Source organism: Papilio machaon, chromosome 8 (assembly GCF_912999745.1).
Source record: "Papilio machaon chromosome 8, ilPapMach1.1, whole genome shotgun sequence".
Taxonomy (NCBI): domain Eukaryota; kingdom Metazoa; phylum Arthropoda; class Insecta; order Lepidoptera; family Papilionidae; genus Papilio; species Papilio machaon.
In genome coordinates this window covers 8,510,709-8,537,667 of record NC_059993.1, presented here as the reverse complement: position 1 = coordinate 8,537,667, position 26,959 = coordinate 8,510,709, and the positions used below count along the sequence as shown (strand labels likewise).

General features: G+C 44.8%; 2 protein-coding genes across 2 annotated transcripts; both read left to right on the top strand.

Moving 5' to 3' along the window:
• The first annotated feature begins 3,780 nt into the window (after positions 1 to 3,780).
• On the top strand, positions 3,781 to 19,960 carry LOC106720082 (fatty-acid amide hydrolase 2-A). Its single transcript, XM_045679094.1, has 9 exons — positions 3,781 to 3,893; positions 11,424 to 11,607; positions 12,721 to 13,005; positions 13,047 to 13,235; positions 16,103 to 16,214; positions 16,329 to 16,507; positions 16,586 to 16,708; positions 17,126 to 17,227; positions 19,605 to 19,960. Exons 2-9 carry the CDS (start codon positions 11,425 to 11,427, stop codon positions 19,896 to 19,898), a joined length of 1,467 nt encoding a protein of 488 aa, XP_045535050.1. The 5' UTR covers positions 3,781 to 3,893; position 11,424; the 3' UTR covers positions 19,899 to 19,960.
• On the top strand, positions 6,953 to 10,972 carry LOC123721204 (uncharacterized protein K02A2.6-like). The gene has a single exon (XM_045679095.1). It carries the CDS (start codon positions 6,953 to 6,955, stop codon positions 10,970 to 10,972), a length of 4,020 nt encoding a protein of 1,339 aa, XP_045535051.1.
• Positions 19,961 to 26,959: the final 6,999 nt, after the last annotated feature.

The following is a 26,959-nucleotide window of genomic DNA, read 5'->3' as shown; positions in this document are numbered from 1 at the left end:
ACTCTATGTGTTAAGCAAAAGTCAAGTTCTCAAGTGTCAAATTAAAATTTTCCAATCTTTTTGTTTTGAATTTTATATCGCTAAAAACCTTTTTCTATGTGAAATAAATAGTAAAATATAATAAAATAAAAGCAATGAGCATTCAGTAAGCTTTTAACATTTTAATTGAACGTAAGTAGCTACGAATAAACATTTTCCCTACCCTTATTTGCAATTAAGAAATCTCTGCGAACGACATAAAAAAAATCAATGAATGCGAATAAATAACTCAATATTATAAATTTCATTATTATGAATGATTTACGTTTTATTGCAGATTTTACGGTGCGAGCGTCGTAATTAAGGTAAGATATTTTCTTCGCTTTTTATTTTTTCTTTTAGTAAATGATCAACGAATAATTGTCCCTGTTAAAAGAAGAACTTTAATGAAATAAATAATGTGTTAATAGTATTAGAGAAATCCTTAAATCTGCTTTAGTGCTTGTTAAGACATAACTAATTTTCGTCCTTTACTAGATAAAACCATAGTGTTAAATCAATGGTTCCCAACCGTGATCCTTGGTCCAAGTCTCCAAAGGATTTTCAACATTTAGTTAAAAATTGAAGTCGCCTTGTTCTATTTCATTTTTCAACAATGTATTTATGTGAACAAGGATTTTCTGTCTTGTTGGTAATTAAAAACATGACAAAGAACTATTTAAAAGTAAGATTATTCACTTGTATCTTGGAGGAAAAATTAGTCCTAGTATAGTCAAATTTGTGAAGAAGATTTTATCTCAGAAATAATAAGTTTATCCTTTAAATAAAAACATTACCCTTTTTATGTAATTTTCTATTGAGTTTTAATTAAAGTTTAAGTTTGATTATTATAGTTTATATTTATTACACCTTCCCAGTAGTCCCTGCTAACAAAAATAATATCATAGTGGTACCTGACCATGAACAGGTTGGGAACTCTTGTGTTAAACAATAGTTTAAAACAAACAAGCAAAATATAACTTTACATATCAGTAAAATTTATGCAAAAGGATCCTTATCATGGTTTTGCAATTGTATTGATTTATTTTTGATTTTAATATGTTTTAATTTGTTTCCATTCACCAGGTTATGCATGTAGGTAGCAATATGGGCCGCCAGGGACTGTTTGTTGTTGTAAGTTTATTTTTATTTTAGTTTTATTTAATGTTTATGACTTTATTATTTTTTTGTCTTGTAAATGAATCACATTTTTAGTTGGAAATTATTTAAATTAACAATAATTTTGTTCTAAATATTAAATATTATTATGGCCAGTAAGAGCATCGGTGGCTCAGGGGTTAAGCACTTGACTTGCAATCTACAGGTCCTGGGTTCGAATCCCGCCATGTACCAATGTGTTTTTAGATTTTCGACTTACATAATTATGTTCATTTATCTGACGTTCTTACGGTGAGGGAAAACATTGTGATGCTGCACATATCTGAGAAGAAGTTCAATGATATATGTGAAGTCAACCCGCATTTGGCCAGCGTGGTTGACTATGACCTAGTCACCCCTAACTTAGGGTAGGCTCCGAGCTCCTCGAGTGGGGACGTACTGTGAGCTGATCATGATTATGGCCAGTGTGTTTGAAATATAATGTTAGTATGTTGTAAATTGTAAAAAAATGTTTTATAATTTAGGCATAATATGAAAAAGCTGATAAATAACTTGTTACTAGACAAAGACATTAAAACCTTTATATTAAATTGTAAAATCCCATTATAAGCTAAACTAATGCTTGCTGCTTGCTACTTGATCTCTTGTAAGATCTTATTAAGTAACTAGCTATCGCCCGCGACTCCGTCCGCGCGGAATTTAAAAAAAAAAACTTAATAAGTAGTCTATGTGTTCTTCCAGCATGTGTTCTACATATGTGCCAAATTTCATCAAGAACTGTTTGGCTCAATTGAATTTTGATTCTGATTGCCTGTACGTTTTCGTCAATTTGCGGATTTCAATTGAAAAATGTGTCGGCGCAAATGGAAAACCACGATAATTTTTGACTAGTGAAACTTTAAGGCGAGCACACACTCAATTTTCGCCGCGGACCGCAGCAACATAAAGATTTTAGTTTTATTTTATAAACGTAAAGACAAAAACACGGCAACTGAAAATAAATACTCTTTTACATTAACAAATTACTGATGAATTCATAGTGTATGTAGAATTTATTTAATCTGGTTGAAGACTTGACCGTTTGTGGTAGTGTTTTTTTACCGTTTACAAAAATATATTTGTACGTTATCAGCGCTGTAAAAATTTCTCAGTGTGTCACCGACCTAAACCACAGTACGTTCGTGTGACGTGTTGCGGTGCTCCAACAAATTGCATTTCCATCACAGCAGCCGTCAGCCGCGCCCTCGCCCAAGCTTTTATCGATAATTATATTAACTTCACATATACCGACTGACATGGTATATACAATTTAATTAATAATTTATAAAGATTCGTCATAAAAGTAGTTTTAGAAATATTATAACTGCGTCCATCTGTGTGTATGTATATTGTGTACAAATAAAAAGTAAAGTGTTTTTGAATTTTACTGAAAAATTCTTTGAAAATTAGCTTAAAACATTGTCAACACTTAGATCGCTGATATGAGAAATTACTCGAAATCATGATTATTGAAATATGATCTCATATCAAATGCGATCTGGAAAAATATATAACAAAGTACTTATATCGGAAGCAGTATGGATAATATGTATTTAAGGATAAAATATACCCTTTTGTACCACGTTCGTACGTACGTACGCACGTCCATAATATCAATCAACAGTGGTCAAAGGGTTAAAATAAAATACGTGTTTAATTAAACAATTTCGAAATGTATTTTTTTGTAGTAATACAAATCTTATCTAACTTCGCATACGGAATAGTTAAACGGTTTTCAATACATAAATTGAAGTTGTCTCCGAAACGGCTGAACGGATCTTGATGAAATTTGTCACAGATGTAGAAAATAATCTGGAAGAACACATAGGCTATTTATTAAGTTTTTTTTTTAATTCGCGCGGACGGAGTCGCGGGTGACAGCTAGTTGTTAATATACTTAACTATATATGACTGGCAGAAGATGCGATTTCGCTCGACATTTCCCATCTCGGTACATGAGCATGCGCGGCTCGACTTGACGGGATCCAATTATTGTTATCCCGACGAACTATTCCTAAATACTGTACCGACGTAAATGAAAATATTTGTAAAGCCTTCTGCTCTCCTTTCTAATCATACTTATACGTTACATTAGAAGAAATAGAGCATGTGGTTTAAATGATTACGACTCAATGACTGTTTCATACATATTTCCTTAGAAATATGTATTGAAAGACTACCATTTTACTGGTCAGGGTTTTGTTGCATTTTTTTAACATTTTATTCTACTCTATAAATTAATGTTAGGGCGCAACTACATTGTCAACTAATGAAAGTGATCGGCCGATGTAAAGCTAACGTCTTGCAGAGACTCTGTTAACGATGCGCGGTAAGGAAAAGTAAGGACTATCGCCTAAAGCATGCGGGCGCTAACGACTAATGAAAACTGTTCTCGCATGGGAGTTCTGTGGTATACGTGAACAAGAAATCTCTCGTACCACGCATGCTGTATATATAATCACCGATTTATCGAGTAATTAAACAGTGCCCTTCTGTTGTCTGTCCTAAGTACTAGCGGAAAAATTGCTTTCAAGCTTATTGATGGGTTTCAATTTATATTAGTACATCTCAGCTCAGTTTGACTGAAACTCAATTCAGTTCACGCCGTGCGTTCGTTAGAGGAGCATGTCCCGTACTGGGCTGAGCTTTTTTTAATTTGTCGTTTACGTTTTTATATTTGTGATTTCGTGAAGTTTTAAAATACAACAATATTGTATGTAAGTTTATCTAAATTGTAAGAAAAAATCTGTTTTCATTATAAATCGTGAAGTTGCGTATCTTTACAGGTTTTAGGGTAATATTTAGTTCTTGTGAAAACTCCATCATGTTATGGAAATTATTATTGTCTATCGCACAACCTGTGAAATGACATTTTATCAATTTTTTTTTCCAATCAATAAAATGTTTTTTCGCAGTTCTCGCCAATGTAATAAAACACGCTACGCCGCACAATTTAATTACAGTCTAAAGAAGAATTTTAGAGTCTATTTACTTTGTCTTTTCATCTATATTTTTTACTGAAAATAATAAATAATGTTCACTTAAATTTAATTTTACAAGTTTGATATTTTTATTTTAAATAGAGGTTCCTCATTTCTTGTGCATTTTCATATTATTCCCGAAACTATATAATAAAATATAACTAGTTTGATAACTTTCGAACCTCTTGCTTTTTTCATTCATCGCGTTGCACTCATATATTCTCTATGTCGGTTCAACTAATCTTAGGTACTTATATATAATTCACAAATTTATACTACTCAGAAAATTAAACAAAGTAAATAGGCGTTAAATACGCACATAGGTGATACATTAGTTATTACTTTCGTATATACAAAGCAAACAAATTACACCGATGCTAAGTATACATTTTGCGTGTAACTCTTAGGGTCCGTTTACACCCACCAGAGCGGAGAGTAGAGCACATTTTATATTGAAAATAAAATGGACTTACGATTGAAACAAGGTTTAATTTTCCGCCCGCCTCGTCTGTCTGAAAGTACCTTTAAGTGTTAAGTACATTATTAGTCTTAAATTCACTTCTGTATCTATATGTTTCGTATACAACATCTGTGTAACCGTTAAATTCCATTGCTGGAACACTTATATAAAAATGTTTTGTTATGTATTTTATTGTAGTAGGCTATGAAAACACATGGTTATCTTTTGCCTAAAAGTTTTTAATACTACGTTTTTATCCGCAAATGTGTGATTACGGATTCGCTTATTATGTTATTAGCCGAGCCATTGACACTCCGAATTAACACGATAGCGCGAACAAGCGAAGGTTACCTATCCATAAGATATTCTGACTTAAAAATTATTCCATTCAAGAATTGTGTCAAAAAGGTTTTAAGTTGAATTAATTACACAAGTGTAATGCTGTAAATATCGTGGTTTATTAATATAAAAGAAAGTCGTGTTAGTTACACTATTTATAACTCAAGAACGGCTGAATCGATTTGACTGAAAATTGGTGGGCAGGTAGCTTAGAACCAGGAAAGTCGCGGGTAAAAGCTAGTTACTGATATTATAAATGCGAAGGTTTACATGGATGGATGTTTGAAGGTATCTCCTCCATCAACGACTCAACGGATCTGAATGAAATTTGGCATAAATATAGAACATAGTCATAGTAGAACACATAGGGTACTAATTAAATTATTATTTAATTCCGCGCGGACGGAATCGCGGGCGACAGTTAGTACGATAAAACAGATTAAAACTAAATAAGCCCGAGTAACTTGTTATATCTCAACGAACTTAAGATAACTTTAAAGTAGTTTAATAGCAAAGATGCAAAATATATTAAAACTATAAATTAGATTTGTTGCGACGAGCGCTACTATCAAGTTTGTTCACGAACAAGATTACTGACTTGCTCTGTGTTATAAGGAACCTAGAGTTAATAAAGACATGACACAATTATTTTAAAGGTGGGAATTTTTTGGAATCGTAAAGTCCTTTTGCTCGCTTAATTTACTATTGTACTGTGTACTGTAGCATAACCATTGAAATGTATAATTGAAAATACCCTTTACATGTTTGTTGGTAATCTGAATGCAAATACAATCGATTTAGTTGCGATGCACGTTTGTTTGCGAGTGTACCGCCAACTGGAGCAAATCGCCACGTGCTGTGTACGACAAACTGTTGATTATCAGCATTATATAATTATATATTCCTCATGGTCAGCACAAAGGGTTTTGTCTTTCACATCGATCTATCAGTAGTCATTCACTAACAGCTGTTGAAACTGAAAGAAACAAAAACTTGATCCAAAAATATAAGTAAATTTCTCTCTCTTAAGTAACTCTTTTTGTTTAATGTTTCGGTTTAGTATCAAGCTATTTTAGCTACATTTGAGGTACAGTCTCGCAGTCGCGTTTCAGAAATGTCCAGAATAATAATAATAATAAGACATTTAATCCATTTAAAGACATTGCAACACTTATAATACAATTAAAACATTAAAAGAAAATAAAATCTAAAGATCACTTATATAATTAAAACTAAGGACACAAGAAGTAATGTACATAAAAAAATAATAATAATAATAAACAAATTATAACTAAGCGTTGCAATGCAGAACAGATAGGGCCTTTGCTCAGCTGTATGTTTCTTTGCCATGGGGGCAGAAACACTGATATTCTGCAAACGTCTTTAACTCCTCAGCAAAAAATATAATATAGTAAAATACAAAATTTTACTATATTTTTTGCTCATGAATTGTGAAACTGCATTTAAAGAAATTATAATGTATCTGTTTGTTCCTCATTATCAATGAGCAACACGTCTGCAGAACACGTTCATTACATGTGTAACGGCCACCCAGTACCAAGACTTGCACAATGTACGTGAACAGAAAGGATACTTGATAAAAGATGCGCCGACGTAAACTTGAGGAATTGCAAAATTTACTTGTAAAAGACGAACAAATCTTGATAAAGACATTTCATGAGGCTCCGACAAATATATTATAGCAACAAAATCAAACTTAAGCTAATGCATCTATGCCAACTGTGGTGTATCACCTCTTTCATAATTAAGTTACTGGCCGGTAAGCCAGTGAGATAATAATCAATAATGTGTCAACATTATGTCATTAATAAATATAATGTAAATATAGACAACAATGCTTTTAATTTCTTTATGTATATTTAATATTGGCGACGAGTTTTAAACCCACGATCACATGGAAAAAGTAAAAAAACAGCGGAGTACCCAAAGAGGGTTACTCACTAGAATAGAAAAATATGTAACATCAAGGGCGTCGATGTCTGACGAGGACATCGATGCTCGCTCGGAGAGCCTTAATACAGCGATAAAGTCTCTGCGAGAGCTTCAGCGAACGATCGAAGACCACACCGTCGACCAGCATGACGAGACCGCTTACGAGCAAGAACAGGAGTACAGGTACGATTTCGAAGAGCTGTACACAACAATTATCACTAAACTATTAACGAAAAAGAAACTAAACCAACGACAGCAAGAACAACAACAGCGGGCGCAACATCATAATGAACAACAGTTGCATGACCAGCAGCAGATACGTGAGAGCATACCTAAAATACAATTTCAACCACTAGGAGCATCAGAAACTTTCAACAACTTTAAGAGAAGACTGGAAGCTTACTTTCGATTGAATAATATTACCAAAGATCAAACAAAAACAAACATTATACTATCTACATTATCACCAGAGCTCCATGAAAAGCTCTGTGACTTAGTATGCCCAGAAGAACCAATTAATATGTCATTTGATCTCATCACCGAAACACTTAATGAATATGTAGATCCAAAACCTAGCAAATGGGCACTACAACATAAATTCATATCAAGAATACAAAAATCTGATGAAACTATAGCTCAATTCACAGCGGAACTAAAAAAATTAACAACAAACTGCGAATTTAATTGCCAACATTGTGAGAAGAACACATCAGAAAGTTTCCTTTGCCTACAATTCATACGAGGCTTAAAAGATAATGACGCACGAACAAAAATTTTACAATATCAAAATAAATGCACATTTAAAGAACTAGTTCAAATAGCAACATCAATCGAAATGGGAAAAACAGAAAACGACACTATTGCTACAAATGTATTGCCCAGCACGAGTAACGGCAGTATTGACAAAGTTTCTGCAAACACATATCGACCTAAAACTTCAAACTCAAGACAAATCACACGCCGAGATTTATTAGGTAAATGTTTTCGCTGCGGATCTTCTCATGAAAGCAGGATATGTAACGCCAGCAATGTCACCTGCCGGAAATGCAATAAAATCGGCCATCTTACCCGCGTTTGCCTACAACGCAACCCTAATCTGCACTACAAGGCACTAAGACCCAATTCGCACCAACTAGAAGAGCCGAACAATAGCGATAACGATGACTGGAACGATATCAATATGATATCTGGCGAAAGAACTGAGAAATTCATGATATCAGTACAGATCGAGAACGCAAAGCTGAAAATGGAATTTGATACTGGAGCAACATTAACGTCAATGTCAATGCGAGACTATAGAAAACTGAATATTGGAAAAAGACTGTTCCACACAGATATTAAACTTCGTACTTACACAGGAGAAGTAATAAAACCAGTCGGAGTCACGTACGTTAAATGCAAATACCAAGAGAAGGAATTTCACGGTAAACTATATTTAATCAATGGCAATGTAGATCCTATTTTTGGACGCAGTTGGATGAAGGAACTGGAAAACTTGAACTTAGCAGATATAAAAACTATACAACATACAAACAACTTAGAACTAGACCAACTCTTACAACTTTATAAAACCTCAGTCTTTAAGTCCGACCTGGGTAAAATACCTAATTACAAGGGACACTTTAACCTTAAAGAAAACACACAACCAATTTTTATCAAACCTCGAAGAATACCCTACGCTTTAAAAACTAAAGTGGATGAAGAAATAGAGCGACTTTGCAAGTTAGGGGTCATTACGAAAGTTGACCACTCTGAGTGGGGAACCCCAGTGGTACCAGTTGTCAAACCGAACGGGTCAATCCGACTTTGCGCAGACTACAAAGTTACACTAAATAAAGTTATATCGGATGAACAATACCCAATACCGATGATAGAGGATATCTTTGCAGAAATGAACGGCGGAAAGCTATTTTGTACACTTGACATAACTCAAGCATACCTTAATATGGTCATGGACGACGAAAGCGCAATGCTACAAACACTCAGTACACACAAAGGTACATACAAAGTAAACAGACTTATGTTCGGTGTGAAAGTCGCGCCGAGCTTGTGGCAAGGATTTATGGACAGACTCTTGCAAGGGCTGGAAGGAGTCAAATGCTTTTTCGATGATATAATTATACAAGGAGATTCAAAGGAAAAATTGTTACAAAGACTTAAGCTTGTGCTTGATAAACTGAAAGAAAGCAACCTCAGAGTAAACAAGGATAAGTGCCAATTTTTTAAAACAAGTATAAATTACCTAGGGCACACTATTGATAAAGATGGCCTGCACAAAAACAAGGACAAGATAAATGCTATAATAAAAACAGAACGCCCAGTAAACACTGCAGGATTGAGAACGTTTCTCGGTATGGCAAATTTCTATAATAAATTCATACCCAATCTCGCATCCATCACGAATCCCTTGAACAACTTATTAAAGAAAGAATCAAGCTTTCAATGGACTACACAGTGCGAGGAAGCCTTCATCAAAATCAAAAAAGAAATATTAAGCGAAAGAGTGTTGACACACTTTGATCCAACAAAACCACTAGTATTGGCCACTGATGCTTCACCACTAGGACTTGGTGCAGTCCTATCACACAGACTTACTGACGGATCAGAGAGGCCTGTTGCATTTGCCTCGAGAACATTATCAGACAGCGAGAAAAGATATAGTCAAATTGACAAAGAAGCTACGGCGATTCACTGGGGATTAAAAAAATTTTTCTACTATATCTACGGCCGAAAATTTACCCTCATAACAGACCACAAACCACTTACAAGCATATTTCATCCAAATAAAACCTTACCAGCAATGAGCACTATGAGGTTATTTCATTACGCCCACTTCTTGTCCGGATTTGACTACAATATTGAATTTAGAACTTCAGCGAATAACTCCAATGCCGACTACCTATCAAGATTTCCAATAGAGTCTACAAGGATTAATAAAATAGACCAGAACTACAATTTCCAATTAGAGCAAATTAATACTATAGACATCAACCCAAATACGATAGCAACTGAGACTAAAAATGATTCAGAACACAGACTTCTACTACAGGCACTTAATTCAGGCATCTCGCTAAGAACACTCGGTTTCAAGGACAATGAGTTCACATTACATGACGGCTGTATACTAAGAGGAGCGCGCGTTCTTATCCCTAGAACACTTCAAGAACGCGTGCTAAATGAACTACATCTCGGCCATCCAGGAATAGTTAAGATGAAACTATTAGCGCGCAGTTTTGTGTATTGGAAGGGGATTGATAACGACATCGAAAAGAAGGTGAAATCGTGCAGAACTTGCAGACTACAACAGAATGAACCTGAAAAAGCACCACTTCACCATTGGGAACGACCTGATGGACCTTGGCAAAGATTGCACATTGATTTTGCGGGACCTTTCCAGGGTCACCAACTTTTTATAATAGTAGATGCATTTTCAAAATGGATTGAGATAATACCTACCAAAACCACAACAACTACTTGGTGCGTCCAAAAACTGAAAGAATTATTTTGCACCTTTGGAATACCACGAATTTTAGTCTCTGACAACGGACGACAATTTATCTCAGAAGAGTTTGAAGCATTCCTCAAAGACAGTATGATCGTTCATAAGACGTCTGCTCCATACCATCCAGCAACGAACGGTCAAGCCGAACGATACGTTCAAACCGTGAAAAGGATACTACGAAGCTTAGAGGGGGAAGGAGGTACAATATATCAAAAGCTCCTCACGACTAAAACACGACTTCGTCGAACGCCGGACGCTAACGGCCAGACCCCCTACGAGCTTATGTTTGGTAGGGAGGTACGCACGTCGCTACATGCCATGTTCATGAGAGGGGAACGCCGACGACCATCAGTTAAACACCAGCCACATCTTATCAAAGAGTTCAATCCAGGCGACCGCATCCAGGCCCGTGATTATACCGTCGGCTCCACGCAGCGCTGGCGTTTCGGGACCATCCAAGAACGTTTAGGGAGACTACATTATAAAATAATAACTGATGACGGTTCTGTTTGGCGTAGGCACATTGACCAGCTCCTAGCTGCTCCCTTGGTCCAAAGCTAGGGAGGAGAAACTGTGGTGTATCACCTCTTTCATAATTAAGTTACTGGCCGGTAAGCCAGTGAGATAATAATCAATAATGTGTCAACATTATGTCATTAATAAATATAATGTAAATATAGACAACAATGCTTTTAATTTCTTTATGTATATTTAATACCAATAGTTTGTTAAAGTAAAGAAATATAAATTTCTATACGTTATCGATATTTTTCCTACGTAATTGGTATAGTAATTTTCAAATATTTTGGCGGCTCGGAATATCATGAGTCACTACGCGGAACACAAGGCTATAGCACACACAGCGAGATGACTTGAGCCGCCAATATATTTGAAAAGACTTACCAAAATCAAAGCATCACGAAAATTGATGTTACATTCGTCAGATAATTCAACTTATTCTATCGTGTAAATGGCACAAAAGGAAAGCAATAACTTGTTTGATGCCGTTCAGCATGGAGGTGGGCGTGTGGCTGATCGGTGTAGTGCTGCGTGCGCTGAACGCGTTGATGGCGGCGGCGAGCTGGGTGCGCGCGCGTGTATGGCCCGCACCCCGCGCACGTCGCCTGCCGCCCCCCCGCAACCGCCTGCTCCTGCGCAGCGCCGCCGACCTCGCACAGGCTATCAGGAAAGGAAAGGTAACGCTCACATCTTAGACAACAGTAGATTTCTTTGTTACAAAATACATGAAAAATATTCTGTTCTTTATTCCTTTTCTCTATCTTTACTCCGTTCTCTTAAGGTCATTCACTCTAAATTATGGACTCTATGGTAGAGGGATACGTTACGATGTAAGCAAGACTCAAACTACCGTTAATTTTGTAGTATTTCTCTCTCATACAAATAAATACATACTCGCTAATTTCTTAAAAGTGTGAATAAATAAATCTGAAAACGGGGAGTTCCAAGAAAATTAAATTTACATTTGCTGCAACGTATTTGTCGTGGAAGAAGAAAACTATAGTACATATCCTACAATGTTTGTCAAATTGTCTTTGTATTTATATTTAAAAAAAACTTGCATGTCTCTTTATTTGGTTGTAGGGAAGAATGATACTGTATTGTGTGATCACATACAACTGATTTGAGACATCGATAAAGTCTTGTTCTGTGAATCAAACATATTTATATTCTGAGATTGCTTTCGTTTATGTAAAGTTAGTTATCGCTTTGATATATTGCTTATCTTTGTTTTATTGTGATGTATACTCAAGCCCAGTTATTTAGTATTTGGAATTTGAAATAGACACAATGGTCAAGTATTGTTGCCTTGGGCCATGTTTATGATCACTTTATTTTATGCGTAATAACAATTCATGGGTCGATAAAAGTAACGGAAAGTCATTTGATTTAAAAACCTCGGGATCTCAAAAAAGCGATAGCTCGAGTTGTAACTAATTATGGACATTTAAAGCTTCCGTGAATCAATAACTGATTTAAACATACATAATTATTGTAGACTAATCTACCGGAGTATAACAATTTTGATTGTAACGAAAATTAACCACCAACTCTATGACACTCAGGGTAAGAATATAAATAGAATGAAATCTAACTTGCCAACATAGATTCAATCTTGTAAACTACAGGTTACAAAGGAACTAATCTAAAAACATAAATATGTGTGAAAAACATTACCCTCATGAGTAATTCGACATAAGACATGAAATTGTCCGTTAATTGTACAAAACTATGCTAGTTTCTCCAAGATTATTTACCAATCGCACTGACAGAAGATAATTACTCCATAGCTGACGAGTGGGGAAGTAGTCGGCGCATTCATTGAGCGGGTGAAAGAAGTGAACCCTTACTTGAACGCGGTCGTGGATGAGAGGTTCGAGGAGGCTCTGCAGGAGGCGAACACGCTGGACCAGAGGCTGCACGAGGCGCGCTGGGGGGGCGCCGACAGAGAACTGCTCAAAGACAAGCCGCTGTATGGTCTGCCCTTCACCGTCAAGGAGAGCTGCTCGCTCGCCGGTGAGTACAGACACTACTCTAGCGCGAGCGAGAGTATGGTAGCAATGTGCGATGTGGGTGTGGGTGTGCAGGGATGTCGGACTCGGTGGGATGTGTGGAGCGGTCCGGCAGCCGCGCGGCGAGCGACGGGGCGGCGGTGCGGCGCGTGCGCGGCGCGGGCGCGGTGCCGCTGCTGGTGTCGGCCACGCCCGAGCTGTGTCTGGGCTGGGAGACCACCAGTCTGCTGCACGGCCGCACCAACAACCCCTACGACCTCCACTGCACGCCTGGAGGATCCTCCGGCGGCGAGGTCAGATTATCCAACTATTTTTTTTAGAAAAGAAAAATTATTTTTCCTCAAATATTTTACAGCTTAACACAACTAATGTGCATAACCGAAGTATAAATGTAAATGTGACTTCCATTTTACATACGAAGAAATCGTAATGGCATGGAACGTGTTATGTGAAAATATTATAGACCTCATCTGGGGTGTCTCAATAAACGGCTCATTTATAAAACTTTTCCTGTTATTTTCGGCTTCGCCACAAGTATAAAGTGGTAAATATACAAAAGAGTGCTATCAAAAAAGAATAATTTATAAGAATATTACCATTTGTTTATGTATGAAAATGAATGTGTCCCTTGACAAGCGATGCATGCTACGTAGCGTTCGCAAAACAAAACTAACGAGCGGACAGTTCATGGATAATTCATACTGCCACTGTCGGCGCTGTCAGTGGTGGCAGGAGGGGGGGGGGTTGACACTCGATGACCTTATTTTTCCTCACCCTACCTATTTACATTTAATAATATCAATGTTTTTCTCGCTGTTTACTTTCATTTATTCGAAACGTTTACTTTTCCCATCTTCATACAAATCACCATCCGTTCTTAAACTAATTACACCAAAAAGATCTGTACACAACACGACACTGTAAATCGACATCGAAGTTACTTCTGTGTGTTTCAACGTCCTTGTGGTAAAAAAGCAACTTCGACAACTTCAACGCAGACATCCTTACCTTGGGATGTACTGATCGAGGCGCCTCGTGGCACACTGCCAGTCACACAATGACACACTGCACATATCAATACAGTATGTTCTCTTACACGTAATGTAAAATTCAACAGTTTAAGACACAGATTATGTAATGTCACCATAATTTGTAATGGAACAATGGTGTTATCATCATTATACATTTTTATAATGATATAGAGATTTATATTTTGCGAGTCTATGGCAGAAATAAACACAGAATCAAGCTACAGGCTGAATTATTTCAATATAAATTATCTTGTCATTTAATATTATAAAATATGTGCCAAAGACGTTACTAAATATTACTAATATTATAAATGCGAATGTATGGATGGATGGATGTTTGGAGGTAATCTCCAAAACGACTAAACGGATCTGGATGAAATTTGACTATTTACGTTTTTTTTTTTAATTTCACGCATACAGAATCGCAGGCGATAGCTAGTAATTGTATTAATAAAAAATAACTTTGAATTCTTTATTTTCGGTATTCGTTATTTCTAAATGGACGTTTTTGTATTCTGCAGCGAAATTGAATAGGGTTCGTCTTATTAAATATCGCCTAAAAATACAAAAACGTCCGTTTAATAATAACCTTTACAGACCAATTAACGTTGTACTTAAATAAATATATGCAGTGTAAAGTATTCGCACAAGCTCGCCATGGAACTAAAAGGCTGTTAGTGAGTTATACAAATACATACAACTTCATACAAATACCCTACGTATTTTAAATAATACTGTCGCATTAAAAGCTAGGTAAACAGACAGAAAATTGAAATTTACAATATTTAGATCTCTAGTGTGTTCAGATCGGTTTTAAAGCCGGCAACGCATCTGTAGTTCCTCTGGTGTTACAGATGTCCATGGGTGTGGTTGATCACTTCGCCATTTTCCCGCCGCACTTTTAACCCCTACTCTTATAAAAATTACTTTCAGTGTAGTGTGTACATGAAGTAGTTAAGCGAAAAGACCACAAGCATTTGTACGAATATATAGTTTAACGTGAAGTATACTAAACAAGTACGTGTAATATGTGTATGTTGGTAAACACACAAAGTTTGCTCAGAGTACAGGCGATGTTAATGTAATGTATATAGTCGTAGCGTGCTCTTTGAAATGGGTACAAACAATAGAATACTTAATAGTGTGATTTGCAATATGTTAGTTAGACCATACCACAGCAGAATTCACTCTATAAATGGACTGGCTATAGACTTATATTTTGTGCGTATTTGTTTGTCACAATTTTGGCTTGATTTGTAGGTAAAGATAAAATTAACTGTCAAGTAACATCAAAAGGCGCGTTTCAATCGGAACGAAGCAAAAGTTGTCATTTCCAAGAAATCGCCTATCCATTTTTAGAGATCAGTAGTAGAATTCCATTAAAGTGACTTGTATTTTCTCTTTCTTTTGTTGACTCTGTTGTGTTAAAGAGATTGAAAGGGACAGAGAGTTTCTATTTACTTGCCTATGTTTTTAAGTTTTATTTCCATATCTCTCGGCAGTTATAATTAACTGCCAAAGATACAATTGCCTTCTTTGCCCGTTCTATCAACAATGAGCTGCAAGGTAGCTGTTGGCGCTGCTCCGCTCCGGTTGCATCAGGGATGCTGTTCTCTTTCTTATAAATTAGATACTAACAGAAATGAAAAGTATTACAGAAAATGGTCATGAACCTGAAAAGCGGAAAACTTTACAATCGAATAGTTTTCTTTGTTCACATCAAAGCGTAAACAAAGGATCGGAAAGAAGGTTTTACATAATACATGCCGGGGGATAAGTAAGGCTTTGCATCTCGCAACCTTACAAGTACGTTATCGTGCACTCAACTATTTATATACTTTGCACAATTATTGTAATGTATCGGTTGGCAAAATATCTACGTAGTGTGTTTATTCCTAAAGATAAGAAAACAAATTTTACAACACTATATATTTTTCTCGGAAAATATCTATATTTTAATGCCTTGAATCTCGACAGTAATGTGTTATATTTGTACATACCAAAGTATTATTTGACCCAGGGATTCTACAAACACGAGTTTTACTCTAACCGTGATGCAAGTGTGCACCTAGACTGTTAAATAAGGTCAACGTCTCACGTATTATCATAGAAACGATATGTTTTGTCAGAGTGCATTGCTGGCGAGCGCCGCGTCCCCGCTGAGCGTGTCCTCGGACATCGCGGGCTCCATTCGCATCCCCGCCGCCTTCTGCGGACTGTTCGGACACAAGCCCACGCCCGGTGAGGCATCGCACACAACACAACACAACACACAGTACACTACACCGCACACAACACACAGTACACTACGTCATGTGACAGCACAATCTTCTGTAACGAGCGCACGTCCTCTAGGCATCATTCCCATCGAGGGCCACATCCCCACGCTGACGGACGAGATGTACCCCAAGTTCCTGACGGTGGGGCCCATCTGCCGCCACGCGGAGGACCTGCCGCTCATGCTGAGTGTGATGGCCGGCGACCGCAAGCATCTGCTCAACCTCCAACAGCCCGTCGATCTCGCCAATATTAAGGTATCTCTAATGATACAATATTACTTTTGAACACCTCTGTATTAGTCCAGCGTATAGATGTATGTCTGTCAATTGTAGGTGCATTACATGACGGAGGCGTCCACGTCGGTGGCTCTGCTGCCCGTGGAGCCTCACATCCGCGACCTCATCTTGCGAGCAGCCAAACATCTGCAGGACAACTGCGGAGCCACCATCAGCGAGGTAACAACGGAATTTGAATAAAAACGGGACCGCATGATTATATTAATATTAGCTTTTTATTTTTATAAAACAGGTGAATGGCGAGAAAAACTGTCTATTGCTCACTATAAATGTCACCATGATTAAGAGTGGAATTAGCACAGATATACAAAAACCCTTACATCAGCCAAAGTAATTTTTAAGGATAGTTCATAACTTGTATATCATAAACAATTAAAGAAGAAGTTTTTATTCATTCAAAAATACTTTTTTATTTCTTTTAAATCGCTAAATTGTCGTACAAATCGTTTGACAGTTGACAACCCACTCGACGCTAGCGCCACTCACCCTAGAGCTTTCTGTTTTTCTCCCCATATAACCTTAATATGAAAATATTTGATCATTCGTTATAAAAATGTTTTATGTATTTTATTGCAGAAAAAATTCAAAGCCCTAGAGGATTCAGTGGAGATGTCAATATCAGTATTCTTCTCCATGAAAGACATCCCCAACTTGTTGCACGATCCTGCCAACCCTAAAGTGAGTATTGCAATGAGCATAGGTGGACACAGTTAATCGAAAAGTTAACTTCGTTAATCGTTAATTCGTTAATTAAAAAATTAACTTCGTTAATCGTTAAAGCGTTAAATTCTCGAAAATTTAACGCAAGTTAAAGTTAATCGTTAACAGTTAACCAAATGTGAAGTGCAAATAAAAGTGCGTGAAATCGACTTTATCCGGCACGAAGACTGGCCCTCCTCCAGTCCAGATTTGAATCCGTTACATTACAAGATATGGAAACACTTGGAGGAAAAGGCGTGCTCAAAGCCTCATACCAATTTGGAGTCACTCAAGACATCCTTGATTAAGACAGCCGCCGATATTGACATGGACCTCGTTCGTGCTGCGATAGACGACAGGCCGAGCAGATTGAAGGCCTGTATTCAAAATCACGGAGGTCATTTTGAATAAACTTTAGTGTCATAAGAATCTATGTTTTGTTAACTTCATTTTGGTATATAGGTATAAATGGTCACATAATGAATAAACTTGTTTCAATTATTTTATATTAAACATGTGACAGAATTTATGACCTGACTAGGTATAAATAGCCGCAGGGAGGCGAGCGAGTTAGTTCAGTTTGAGCTACCTTCGAGACGAATTCGAAGCGACAACTAGTGATACCAGTGAAACCTACCACTTGGCTACGACCTAGGACATCGTTAGTGCTTAGTAGTGATGCAACGGAATTGTCTTACCGGAACCAGAAACGGAAACAGATGTCAAAAATAAATTTTAGCAGAAACGGAAACGGATGCGGAAACAGAAGTGTAAATAATAATAAAAAACTTATTTACAAAAATATTTTTTCGGTAAAAACAGTTTGTATTCGTTTTTAATTTATTAAGGCATTGAATATCGGTGCCTTTAGCCTTCGATATATGTATTTTTACTGCGCTGCAATAAGTTAAAATACGCGTTTTTTTTTTTAATTCATTTTCAGGAAACAAAATTACACTATTTACAAATTAAAGTTCGCCAAACCACTCGTGTTGACAAACGACAAATATATTTCTAACTATATAATGATGATGATATATTACATGGTTATCACTTATTCAAAAGTACATTTAATAACTAGTAAGTATGAAATAGTCACATTTTGCCAGTTGTCAAATTTTATATGGACAACAACTAGACAGTTTACTCCAGCAAGAGAAACTGATTGTTTCAAACAGCAGCAGAAAATATTACGCGCTTAAATTCACAAAATAGTACGTAAACAAACAAATGCGACAAGTGCCGAAAGGCCGTGCACGGACTGCCCGTTTCGCGCCGCGCATTTGGATCTCTCAGCCGTTGTAAAGTTCCGTTTTATCTCCGATAAAAAAGTTGCGGAAACAGAAGCAGAAACGGATGTTGAAAAGCACGCGGAGCTTCCGCATTGCGGAAACGGAAACAGACATCCGTTGCATCACTAGTGCTTAGTGTTTGGACCTAGTGCTTTGTGTTGGACCTAGTGTTAGTGAATAAAGTCTTCAAAAGAGTCAGCAGGTTTTTGTCTCCAAATCCTTCGAATCCTAACACACAACAACTAAAACTGGGTTGTGTTTCGTAAGAAACTCGTCCAGTTGTATAAGGATGAAAGAGTTACAGTGGAAGAGATTGGAAAGATAGAGATGACCGAAATATTAGAAGATATGATAGGGAGGTACGTGGCATCCGCGGTGGACACGTGCGAAAAGGAACTGCCTAAGGTTAGTAGTAGGAAGAGGGCAGGATTGCCCTGGTGGTCTGAAGAGCTCTCTCGACTCAAGACCGAGGTCTTGAGGAAGAAGAAGCAAATCTCAGGTACACACTGCCAGGCATTCGCCGACGATGTGGTCCTGATGTTCTCTGGGAAAAACTCCTCGGAAATACAGACCCGTGCCAATGGGGCCCTCGCCCTTGTCCAGAAGTGGGGAGTTAGGAACAAATAAAAATTCGCGCTGAACAAAACCAAAGCAATGGTCCTCACAAGGAGGATCAATTACGACTCCCCACGTCTGAACATGGGCGGAAAGCCCATTGAGCTGGTTAAGAAGGTCAAAGTCCCGGGCTTGACAGTTGATGATAGACTCACCTTTAAGACGCATGTCGCAAATGTCTGCATCAAAGCGCAAGGCATCTATCGTCAACTGTCAAGAGCTGCCAGAGTTTCCTGGGGGCTGAACCCAGAGGTTATCAGGGCCATATGTGGTAAAGAAATAAAGAATATTCCGCACCCCAGGTCCCTGACCATGATTATGTTAGGGGAACGAGAGGGCGGCATAGCGCCGCCAAAAAAAAAATACTAGCAATACATTTTGTACTGAAAATGGTCCTTCGAGCCGAACGTGAATTTGCGTCTAGTTAATATATTTGTCGTATGTTACAGCGCGACAAGAGTCTGTTGGTGGAGCTGGTAAAGTCAGTATTCGGTATGGCCTCGCGCTCGCTGCAGGCCCTGGGCTTCGCCCTCATCAGTCGCACACGACTGTTCATCCCCCGCGCGCGCACACAACACTACCAGCACCTGGCGCACCGCCTGCAACTAGACATCGCGGTAACACATCCCTCGCTGCTCACTTCATTCACAGGCCCCGCCCCGCCCCGCCCCGCCCCGCCCTGGCCTTCGCCCTCATCAGTCGCACACAACACTACCAGCACCTGGCGCACCGCCTGCAACTAGACATCGCGGTAACACATCCCTCGCTGCTCACTTCATTCACAGGCCCCGCCCCGCCCCCCCCCGCCCCGCCCTGGCCTTCGCCCTCATCAGTCGCACACAACACTACCAGCACCTGGCGCACCGCCTGCAACTAGACATCGCGGTAACACATCCCTCGCTGCTCACTTCATTCACAGGCCCCGCCCCGCCCCGCCCCGCCCCGCCCTGGCCTTCGCCCTCATCAGTCGCACACAACACTACCAGCACCTGGCGCACCGCCTGCAACTAGACATCGCGGTAACACATCCCTCGCTGCTCACTTCATTCACAGGCCCCGCCCCGCCCCCCCCCGCCCCGCCCTGGCCTTCGCCCTCATCAGTCGCACACAACACTACCAGCACCTGGCGCACCGCCTGCAACTAGACATCGCGGTAACACATCCCTCGCTGCTCACTTCATTCACAGGCCCCGCCCCGCCCCGCCCCGCCCCGCCCTGGCCTTCGCCCTCATCAGTCGCACACAACACTACCAGCACCTGGCGCACCGCCTGCAACTAGACATCGCGGTAACACATCCCTCGCTGCTCACTTCATTCACAGGCCCCGCCCCGCCCCGCCCCGCCCTGGCCTTCGCCCTCATCAGTCGCACACAACACTACCAGCACCTGGCGCACCGCCTGCAACTAGACATCGCGGTAACACATCCCTCGCTGCTCACTTCATTCACAGGCCCCGCCCCGCCCCGCCCTGGCCTTCGCCCTCATCAGTCGCACACAACACTACCAGCACCTGGCGCACCGCCTGCAACTAGACATCGCGGTAACACATCCCTCGCTGCTCACTTCATTCACAGGCCCCGCCCCGCCCCGCCCCGCCCCGCCCCGCCCCGCCCTGGCCTTCGCCCTCATCAGTCGCACACAACACTACCAGCACCTGGCGCACCGCCTGCAACTAGACATCGCGGTAACACTTCCCTCGCTGCTCACTTCATTCACAGGCCCCGCACCGCCCCGCCCCGCCCTGGCCTTCGCCCTCATCAGTCGCACACAACACTACCAGCACCTGGCGCACCGCCTGCAACTAGACATCGCGGTAACACATCCCTCGCTGCTCACTTCATTCACAGGCCCCGCCCCGCACCGCCCCGCCCCGCCCTGGCCTTCGCCCTCATCAGTCGCACACAACACTACCAGCACCTGGCGCACCGCCTGCAACTAGACATCGCGGTAACACATCCCTCGCTGCTCACTTCATTCACAGGCCCGGCCCCGCCCCGCCCCGCCCCGCCCTGGCCTTCGCCCTCATCAGTCGCACACAACACTACCAGCACCTGGCGCACCGCCTGCAACTAGACATCGCGGTAACACATCCCTCGCTGCTCACTTCATTCACAGGCCCCGCCCCCCCCCGCCCCGCCCCGCCCTGGCCTTCGCCCTCATCAGTCGCACACAACACTACCAGCACCTGGCGCACCGCCTGCAACTAGACATCGCGGTAACACATCCCTCGCTGCTCACTTCATTCACAGGCCCCGCCCCGCCCCGCCCCGCCCCGCCCTGGCCTTCGCCCTCATCAGTCGCACACAACACTACCAGCACCTGGCGCACCGCCTGCAACTAGACATCGCGGTAACACATCCCTCGCTGCTCACTTCATTCACAGGCCCCGCCCCGCCCCGCCCCGCCCTGGCCTTCGCCCTCATCAGTCGCACACAACACTACCAGCACCTGGCGCACCGCCTGCAACTAGACATCGCGGTAACACATCCCTCGCTGCTCACTTCATTCACAGGCCCCGCCCCGCCCCGCCCCGCCCCGCCCCGCCCCGCCCTGGCCTTCGCCCTCATCAGTCGCACACAACACTACCAGCACCTGGCGCACCGCCTGCAACTAGACATCGCGGTAACACTTCCCTCGCTGCTCACTTCATTCACAGGCCCCGCACCGCCCCGCCCCGCCCTGGCCTTCGCCCTCATCAGTCGCACACAACACTACCAGCACCTGGCGCACCGCCTGCAACTAGACATCGCGGTAACACATCCCTCGCTGCTCACTTCATTCACAGGCCCCGCCCCGCACCGCCCCGCCCCGCCCTGGCCTTCGCCCTCATCAGTCGCACACAACACTACCAGCACCTGGCGCACCGCCTGCAACTAGACATCGCGGTAACACATCCCTCGCTGCTCACTTCATTCACAGGCCCCGCCCCGCCCCGCCCCGCCCCGCCCTGGCCTTCGCCCTCATCAGTCGCACACAACACTACCAGCACCTGGCGCACCGCCTGCAACTAGACATCGCGGTAACACATCCCTCGCTGCTCACTTCATTCACAGGCCCCGCCCCGCCCCGCCCCGCCCCGCCCTGGCCTCCGCCCTCATCAGTCGCACACAACACTACCAGCACCTGGCGCACCGCCTGCAACTAGACATCGCGGTAACACATCCCTCGCTGCTCACTTCATTCACAGGCCCCGCCCCGCCCCGCCCCGCCCTGGCCTTCGCCCTCATCAGTCGCACACAACACTACCAGCACCTGGCGCACCGCCTGCAACTAGACATCGCGGTAACACATCCCTCGCTGCTCACTTCATTCACAGGCCCCGCCCCGCCCCGCCCCGCCCCGCCCTGGCCTTCGCCCTCATCAGTCGCACACAACACTACCAGCACCTGGCGCACCGCCTGCAACTAGACATCGCGGTAACACATCCCTCGCTGCTCACTTCATTCACAGGCCCCGCCCCGCCCCGCCCCGCCCTGGCCTTCGCCCTCATCAGTCGCACACAACACTACCAGCACCTGGCGCACCGCCTGCAACTAGACATCGCGGTAACACTTCCCTCGCTGCTCACTTCATTCACAGGCCCCGCCCCGCCCCGCCCCGCCCTGGCCTTCGCCCTCATCAGTCGCACACAACACTACCAGCACCTGGCGCACCGCCTGCAACTAGACATCGCGGTAACACATCCCTCGCTGCTCACTTCATTCACAGGCCCCGCCCCGCCCCGCCCCGCCCCGCCCTGGCCTTCGCCCTCATCAGTCGCACACAACACTACCAGCACCTGGCGCACCGCCTGCAACTAGACATCGCGGTAACACATCCCTCGCTGCTCACTTCATTCACAGGCCCCGCCCCGCCCCGCCCCGCCCTGGCCTTCGCCCTCATCAGTCGCACACAACACTACCAGCACCTGGCGCACCGCCTGCAACTAGACATCGCGGTAACACATCCCTCGCTGCTCACTTCATTCACAGGCCCCGCCCCGCCCCGCCCCGCCCCGCCCTGGCCTTCGCCCTCATCAGTCGCACACAACACTACCAGCACCTGGCGCACCGCCTGCAACTAGACATCGCGGTAACACATCCCTCGCTGCTCACTTCATTCACAGGCCCCGCCCCGCCCCGCCCCGCCCCGCCCTGGCCTTCGCCCTCATCAGTCGCACACAACACTACCAGCACCTGGCGCACCGCCTGCAACTAGACATCGCGGTAACACATCCCTCGCTGCTCACTTCATTCACAGGCCCCGCCCCGCCCCGCCCCGCCCTGGCCTTCGCCCTCATCAGTCGCACACAACACTACCAGCACCTGGCGCACCGCCTGCAACTAGACATCGCGGTAACACATCCCTCGCTGCTCACTTCATTCACAGGCCCCGCCCCGCCCCGCCCCGCCCCGCCCCGCCCTGGCCTTCGCCCTCATCAGTCGCACACAACACTACCAGCACCTGGCGCACCGCCTGCAACTAGACATCGCGGTAACACATCCCTCGCTGCTCACTTCATTCACAGGCCCCGCCCCGCCCCGCCCCGCCCCGCCCTGGCCTTCGCCCTCATCAGTCGCACACAACACTACCAGCACCTGGCGCACCGCCTGCAACTAGACATCGCGGTAACACATCCCTCGCTGCCCACTTCATTCACAGGCCCCGCCCCGCCCCGCCCTGGCCTTCGCCCTCATCAGTCGCACACAACACTACCAGCACCTGGCGCACCGCCTGCAACTAGACATCGCGGTAACACATCCCTCGCTGCTCACTTCATTCACAGGCCCCGCCCCGCCCCGCCCCGCCCTGGCCTTCGCCCTCATCAGTCGCACACAACACTACCAGCACCTGGCGCACCGCCTGCAACTAGACATCGCGGTAACACATCCCTCGCTGCTCACTTCATTCACAGGCCCCGCCCCGCCCCGCCCCGCCCCGCCCTGGCCTTCGCCCTCATCAGTCGCACACAACACTACCAGCACCTGGCGCACCGCCTGCAACTAGACATCGCGGTAACACATCCCTCGCTGCTCACTTCATTCACAGGCCCCGCCCCGCCCCGCCCCGCCCCGCCCTGGCCTTCGCCCTCATCAGTCGCACACAACACTACCAGCACCTGGCGCACCGCCTGCAACTAGACATCGCGGTAACACATCCCTCGCTGCTCACTTCATTCACAGGCCCCGCCCCGCCCCGCCCCGCCCTGGCCTTCGCCCTCATCAGTCGCACACAACACTACCAGCACCTGGCGCACCGCCTGCAACTAGACATCGCGGTAACACATCCCTCGCTGCTCACTTCATTCACAGGCCCCGCCCCGCCCCGCCCTGGCCTTCGCCCTCATCAGTCGCACACAACACTACCAGCACCTGGCGCACCGCCTGCAACTAGACATCGCGGTAACACATCCCTCGCTGCTCACTTCATTCACAGGCCCCGCCCCGCCCCGCCCCGCCCTGGCCTTCGCCCTCATCAGTCGCACACAACACTACCAGCACCTGGCGCACCGCCTGCAACTAGACATCGCGGTAACACATCCCTCGCTGCTCACTTCATTCACAGGCCCCGCCCCGCCCCGCCCCGGCCCTCGCCCTCATCAGTCGCACACAACACTACCAGCACCTGGCGCACCGCCTGCAACTAGACATCGCGGTAACACATCCCTCGCTGCTCACTTCATTCACAGGCCCCGCCCCGCCCCGCCCTGGCCTTCGCCCTCATCAGTCGCACACAACACTACCAGCACCTGGCGCACCGCCTGCAACTAGACATCGCGGTAACACATCCCTCGCTGCTCACTTCATTCACAGGCCCCGCCCCGCCCCGCCCCGCCCCGCCCTGGCCTTCGCCCTCATCAGTCGCACACAACACTACCAGCACCTGGCGCACCGCCTGCAACTAGACATCGCGGTAACACATCCCTCGCTGCTCACTTCATTCACAGGCCCCGCCCCGCCCCGCCCCGCCCTGGCCTTCGCCCTCATCAGTCGCACACAACACTACCAGCACCTGGCGCACCGCCTGCAACTAGACATCGCGGTAACACATCCCTCGCTGCTCACTTCATTCACAGGCCCCGCCCCGCCCCGCCCCGCCCCGCCCTGGCCTTCGCCCTCATCAGTCGCACACAACACTACCAGCACCTGGCGCACCGCCTGCAACTAGACATCGCGGTAACACATCCCTCGCTGCTCACTTCATTCACAGGCCCCGCCCCGCCCCGCCCCGCCCTGGCCTTCGCCCTCATCAGTCGCACACAACACTACCAGCACCTGGCGCACCGCCTGCAACTAGACATCGCGGTAACACATCCCTCGCTGCTCACTTCATTCACAGGCCCCGCCCCGCCCCGCCCCGCCCCGCCCTGGCCTTCGCCCTCATCAGTCGCACACAACACTACCAGCACCTGGCGCACCGCCTGCAACTAGACATCGCGGTAACACATCCCTCGCTGCTCACTTCATTCACAGGCCCCGCCCCGCCCCGCCCCGCCCCGCCCTGGCCTTCGCCCTCATCAGTCGCACACAACACTACCAGCACCTGGCGCACCGCCTGCAACTAGACATCGCGGTAACACATCCCTCGCTGCTCACTTCATTCACAGGCCCCGCCCCGCCCCGCCCCGCCCTGGCCTTCGCCCTCATCAGTCGCACACAACACTACCAGCACCTGGCGCACCGCCTGCAACTAGACATCGCGGTAACACATCCCTCGCTGCTCACTTCATTCACAGGCCCCGCCCCGCCCCGCCCCGCCCCGCCCTGGCCTTCGCCCTCATCAGTCGCACACAACACTACCAGCACCTGGCGCACCGCCTGCAACTAGACATCGCGGTAACACATCCCTCGCTGCTCACTTCATTCACAGGCCCCGCCCCGCCCCGCCCCGCCCTGGCCTTCGCCCTCATCAGTCGCACACAACACTACCAGCACCTGGCGCACCGCCTGCAACTAGACATCGCGGTAACACATCCCTCGCTGCTCACTTCATTCACAGGCCCCGCCCCGCCCCGCCCCGCCCCGCCCTGGCCTTCGCCCTCATCAGTCGCACACAACACTACCAGCACCTGGCGCACCGCCTGCAACTAGACATCGCGGTAACACATCCCTCGCTGCTCACTTCATTCACAGGCCCCGCCCCGCCCCGCCCTGGCCTTCGCCCTCATCAGTCGCACACAACTTGTAATGCTTCATGTTTGTCGTTATCAGAATACCCTAGGGTCGGACGGCGTGCTGCTGTATCCCGCGCACTGCGGCACTGCGCACGCGCACGGGCTGGTGTTCCTGCGCGCGGCCGGCGTGCTCTACACCATGCCGCTCAACGTGCTCGAGCTGCCCGCCACCGTGGTGCCCGTGCACGACCCGCGACACCGCCTGCCGCTGGCGCTGCAGGTACCGTACTCTGCACGCTGACACGGGAAATAAAACTTTTGCAAGCTTCAGCACTGTAAAGTAAAATGATTGTAATTGCAGGTGATAGCTGGGCCCAACCAGGACCGGCTGTGCCTGGCGGTGGCGCGCCAGCTGGAGCGCGCCTTCGGGGGCTGGCGGCCGCCGCACTAGGCGATACGATACAATACTTTCTACTCTTTTCATATCCATAGGCAATTATATTGGCCATAAACTATTTGGAATATTCAGAATATATGTGTATGTATGTAACCGAGGATTACAAATGACGTGACACTTGTATATCAACACTATTTGCTATCTCTGTTTCACTCAAAGTGAATGAACGAGATAGCAATATTGTCGTCATTCAGGTGTTACGATATTCGAGAATCTTCGTTAGATCGGTGTCAAAAAAAAATTATAAGTAATTT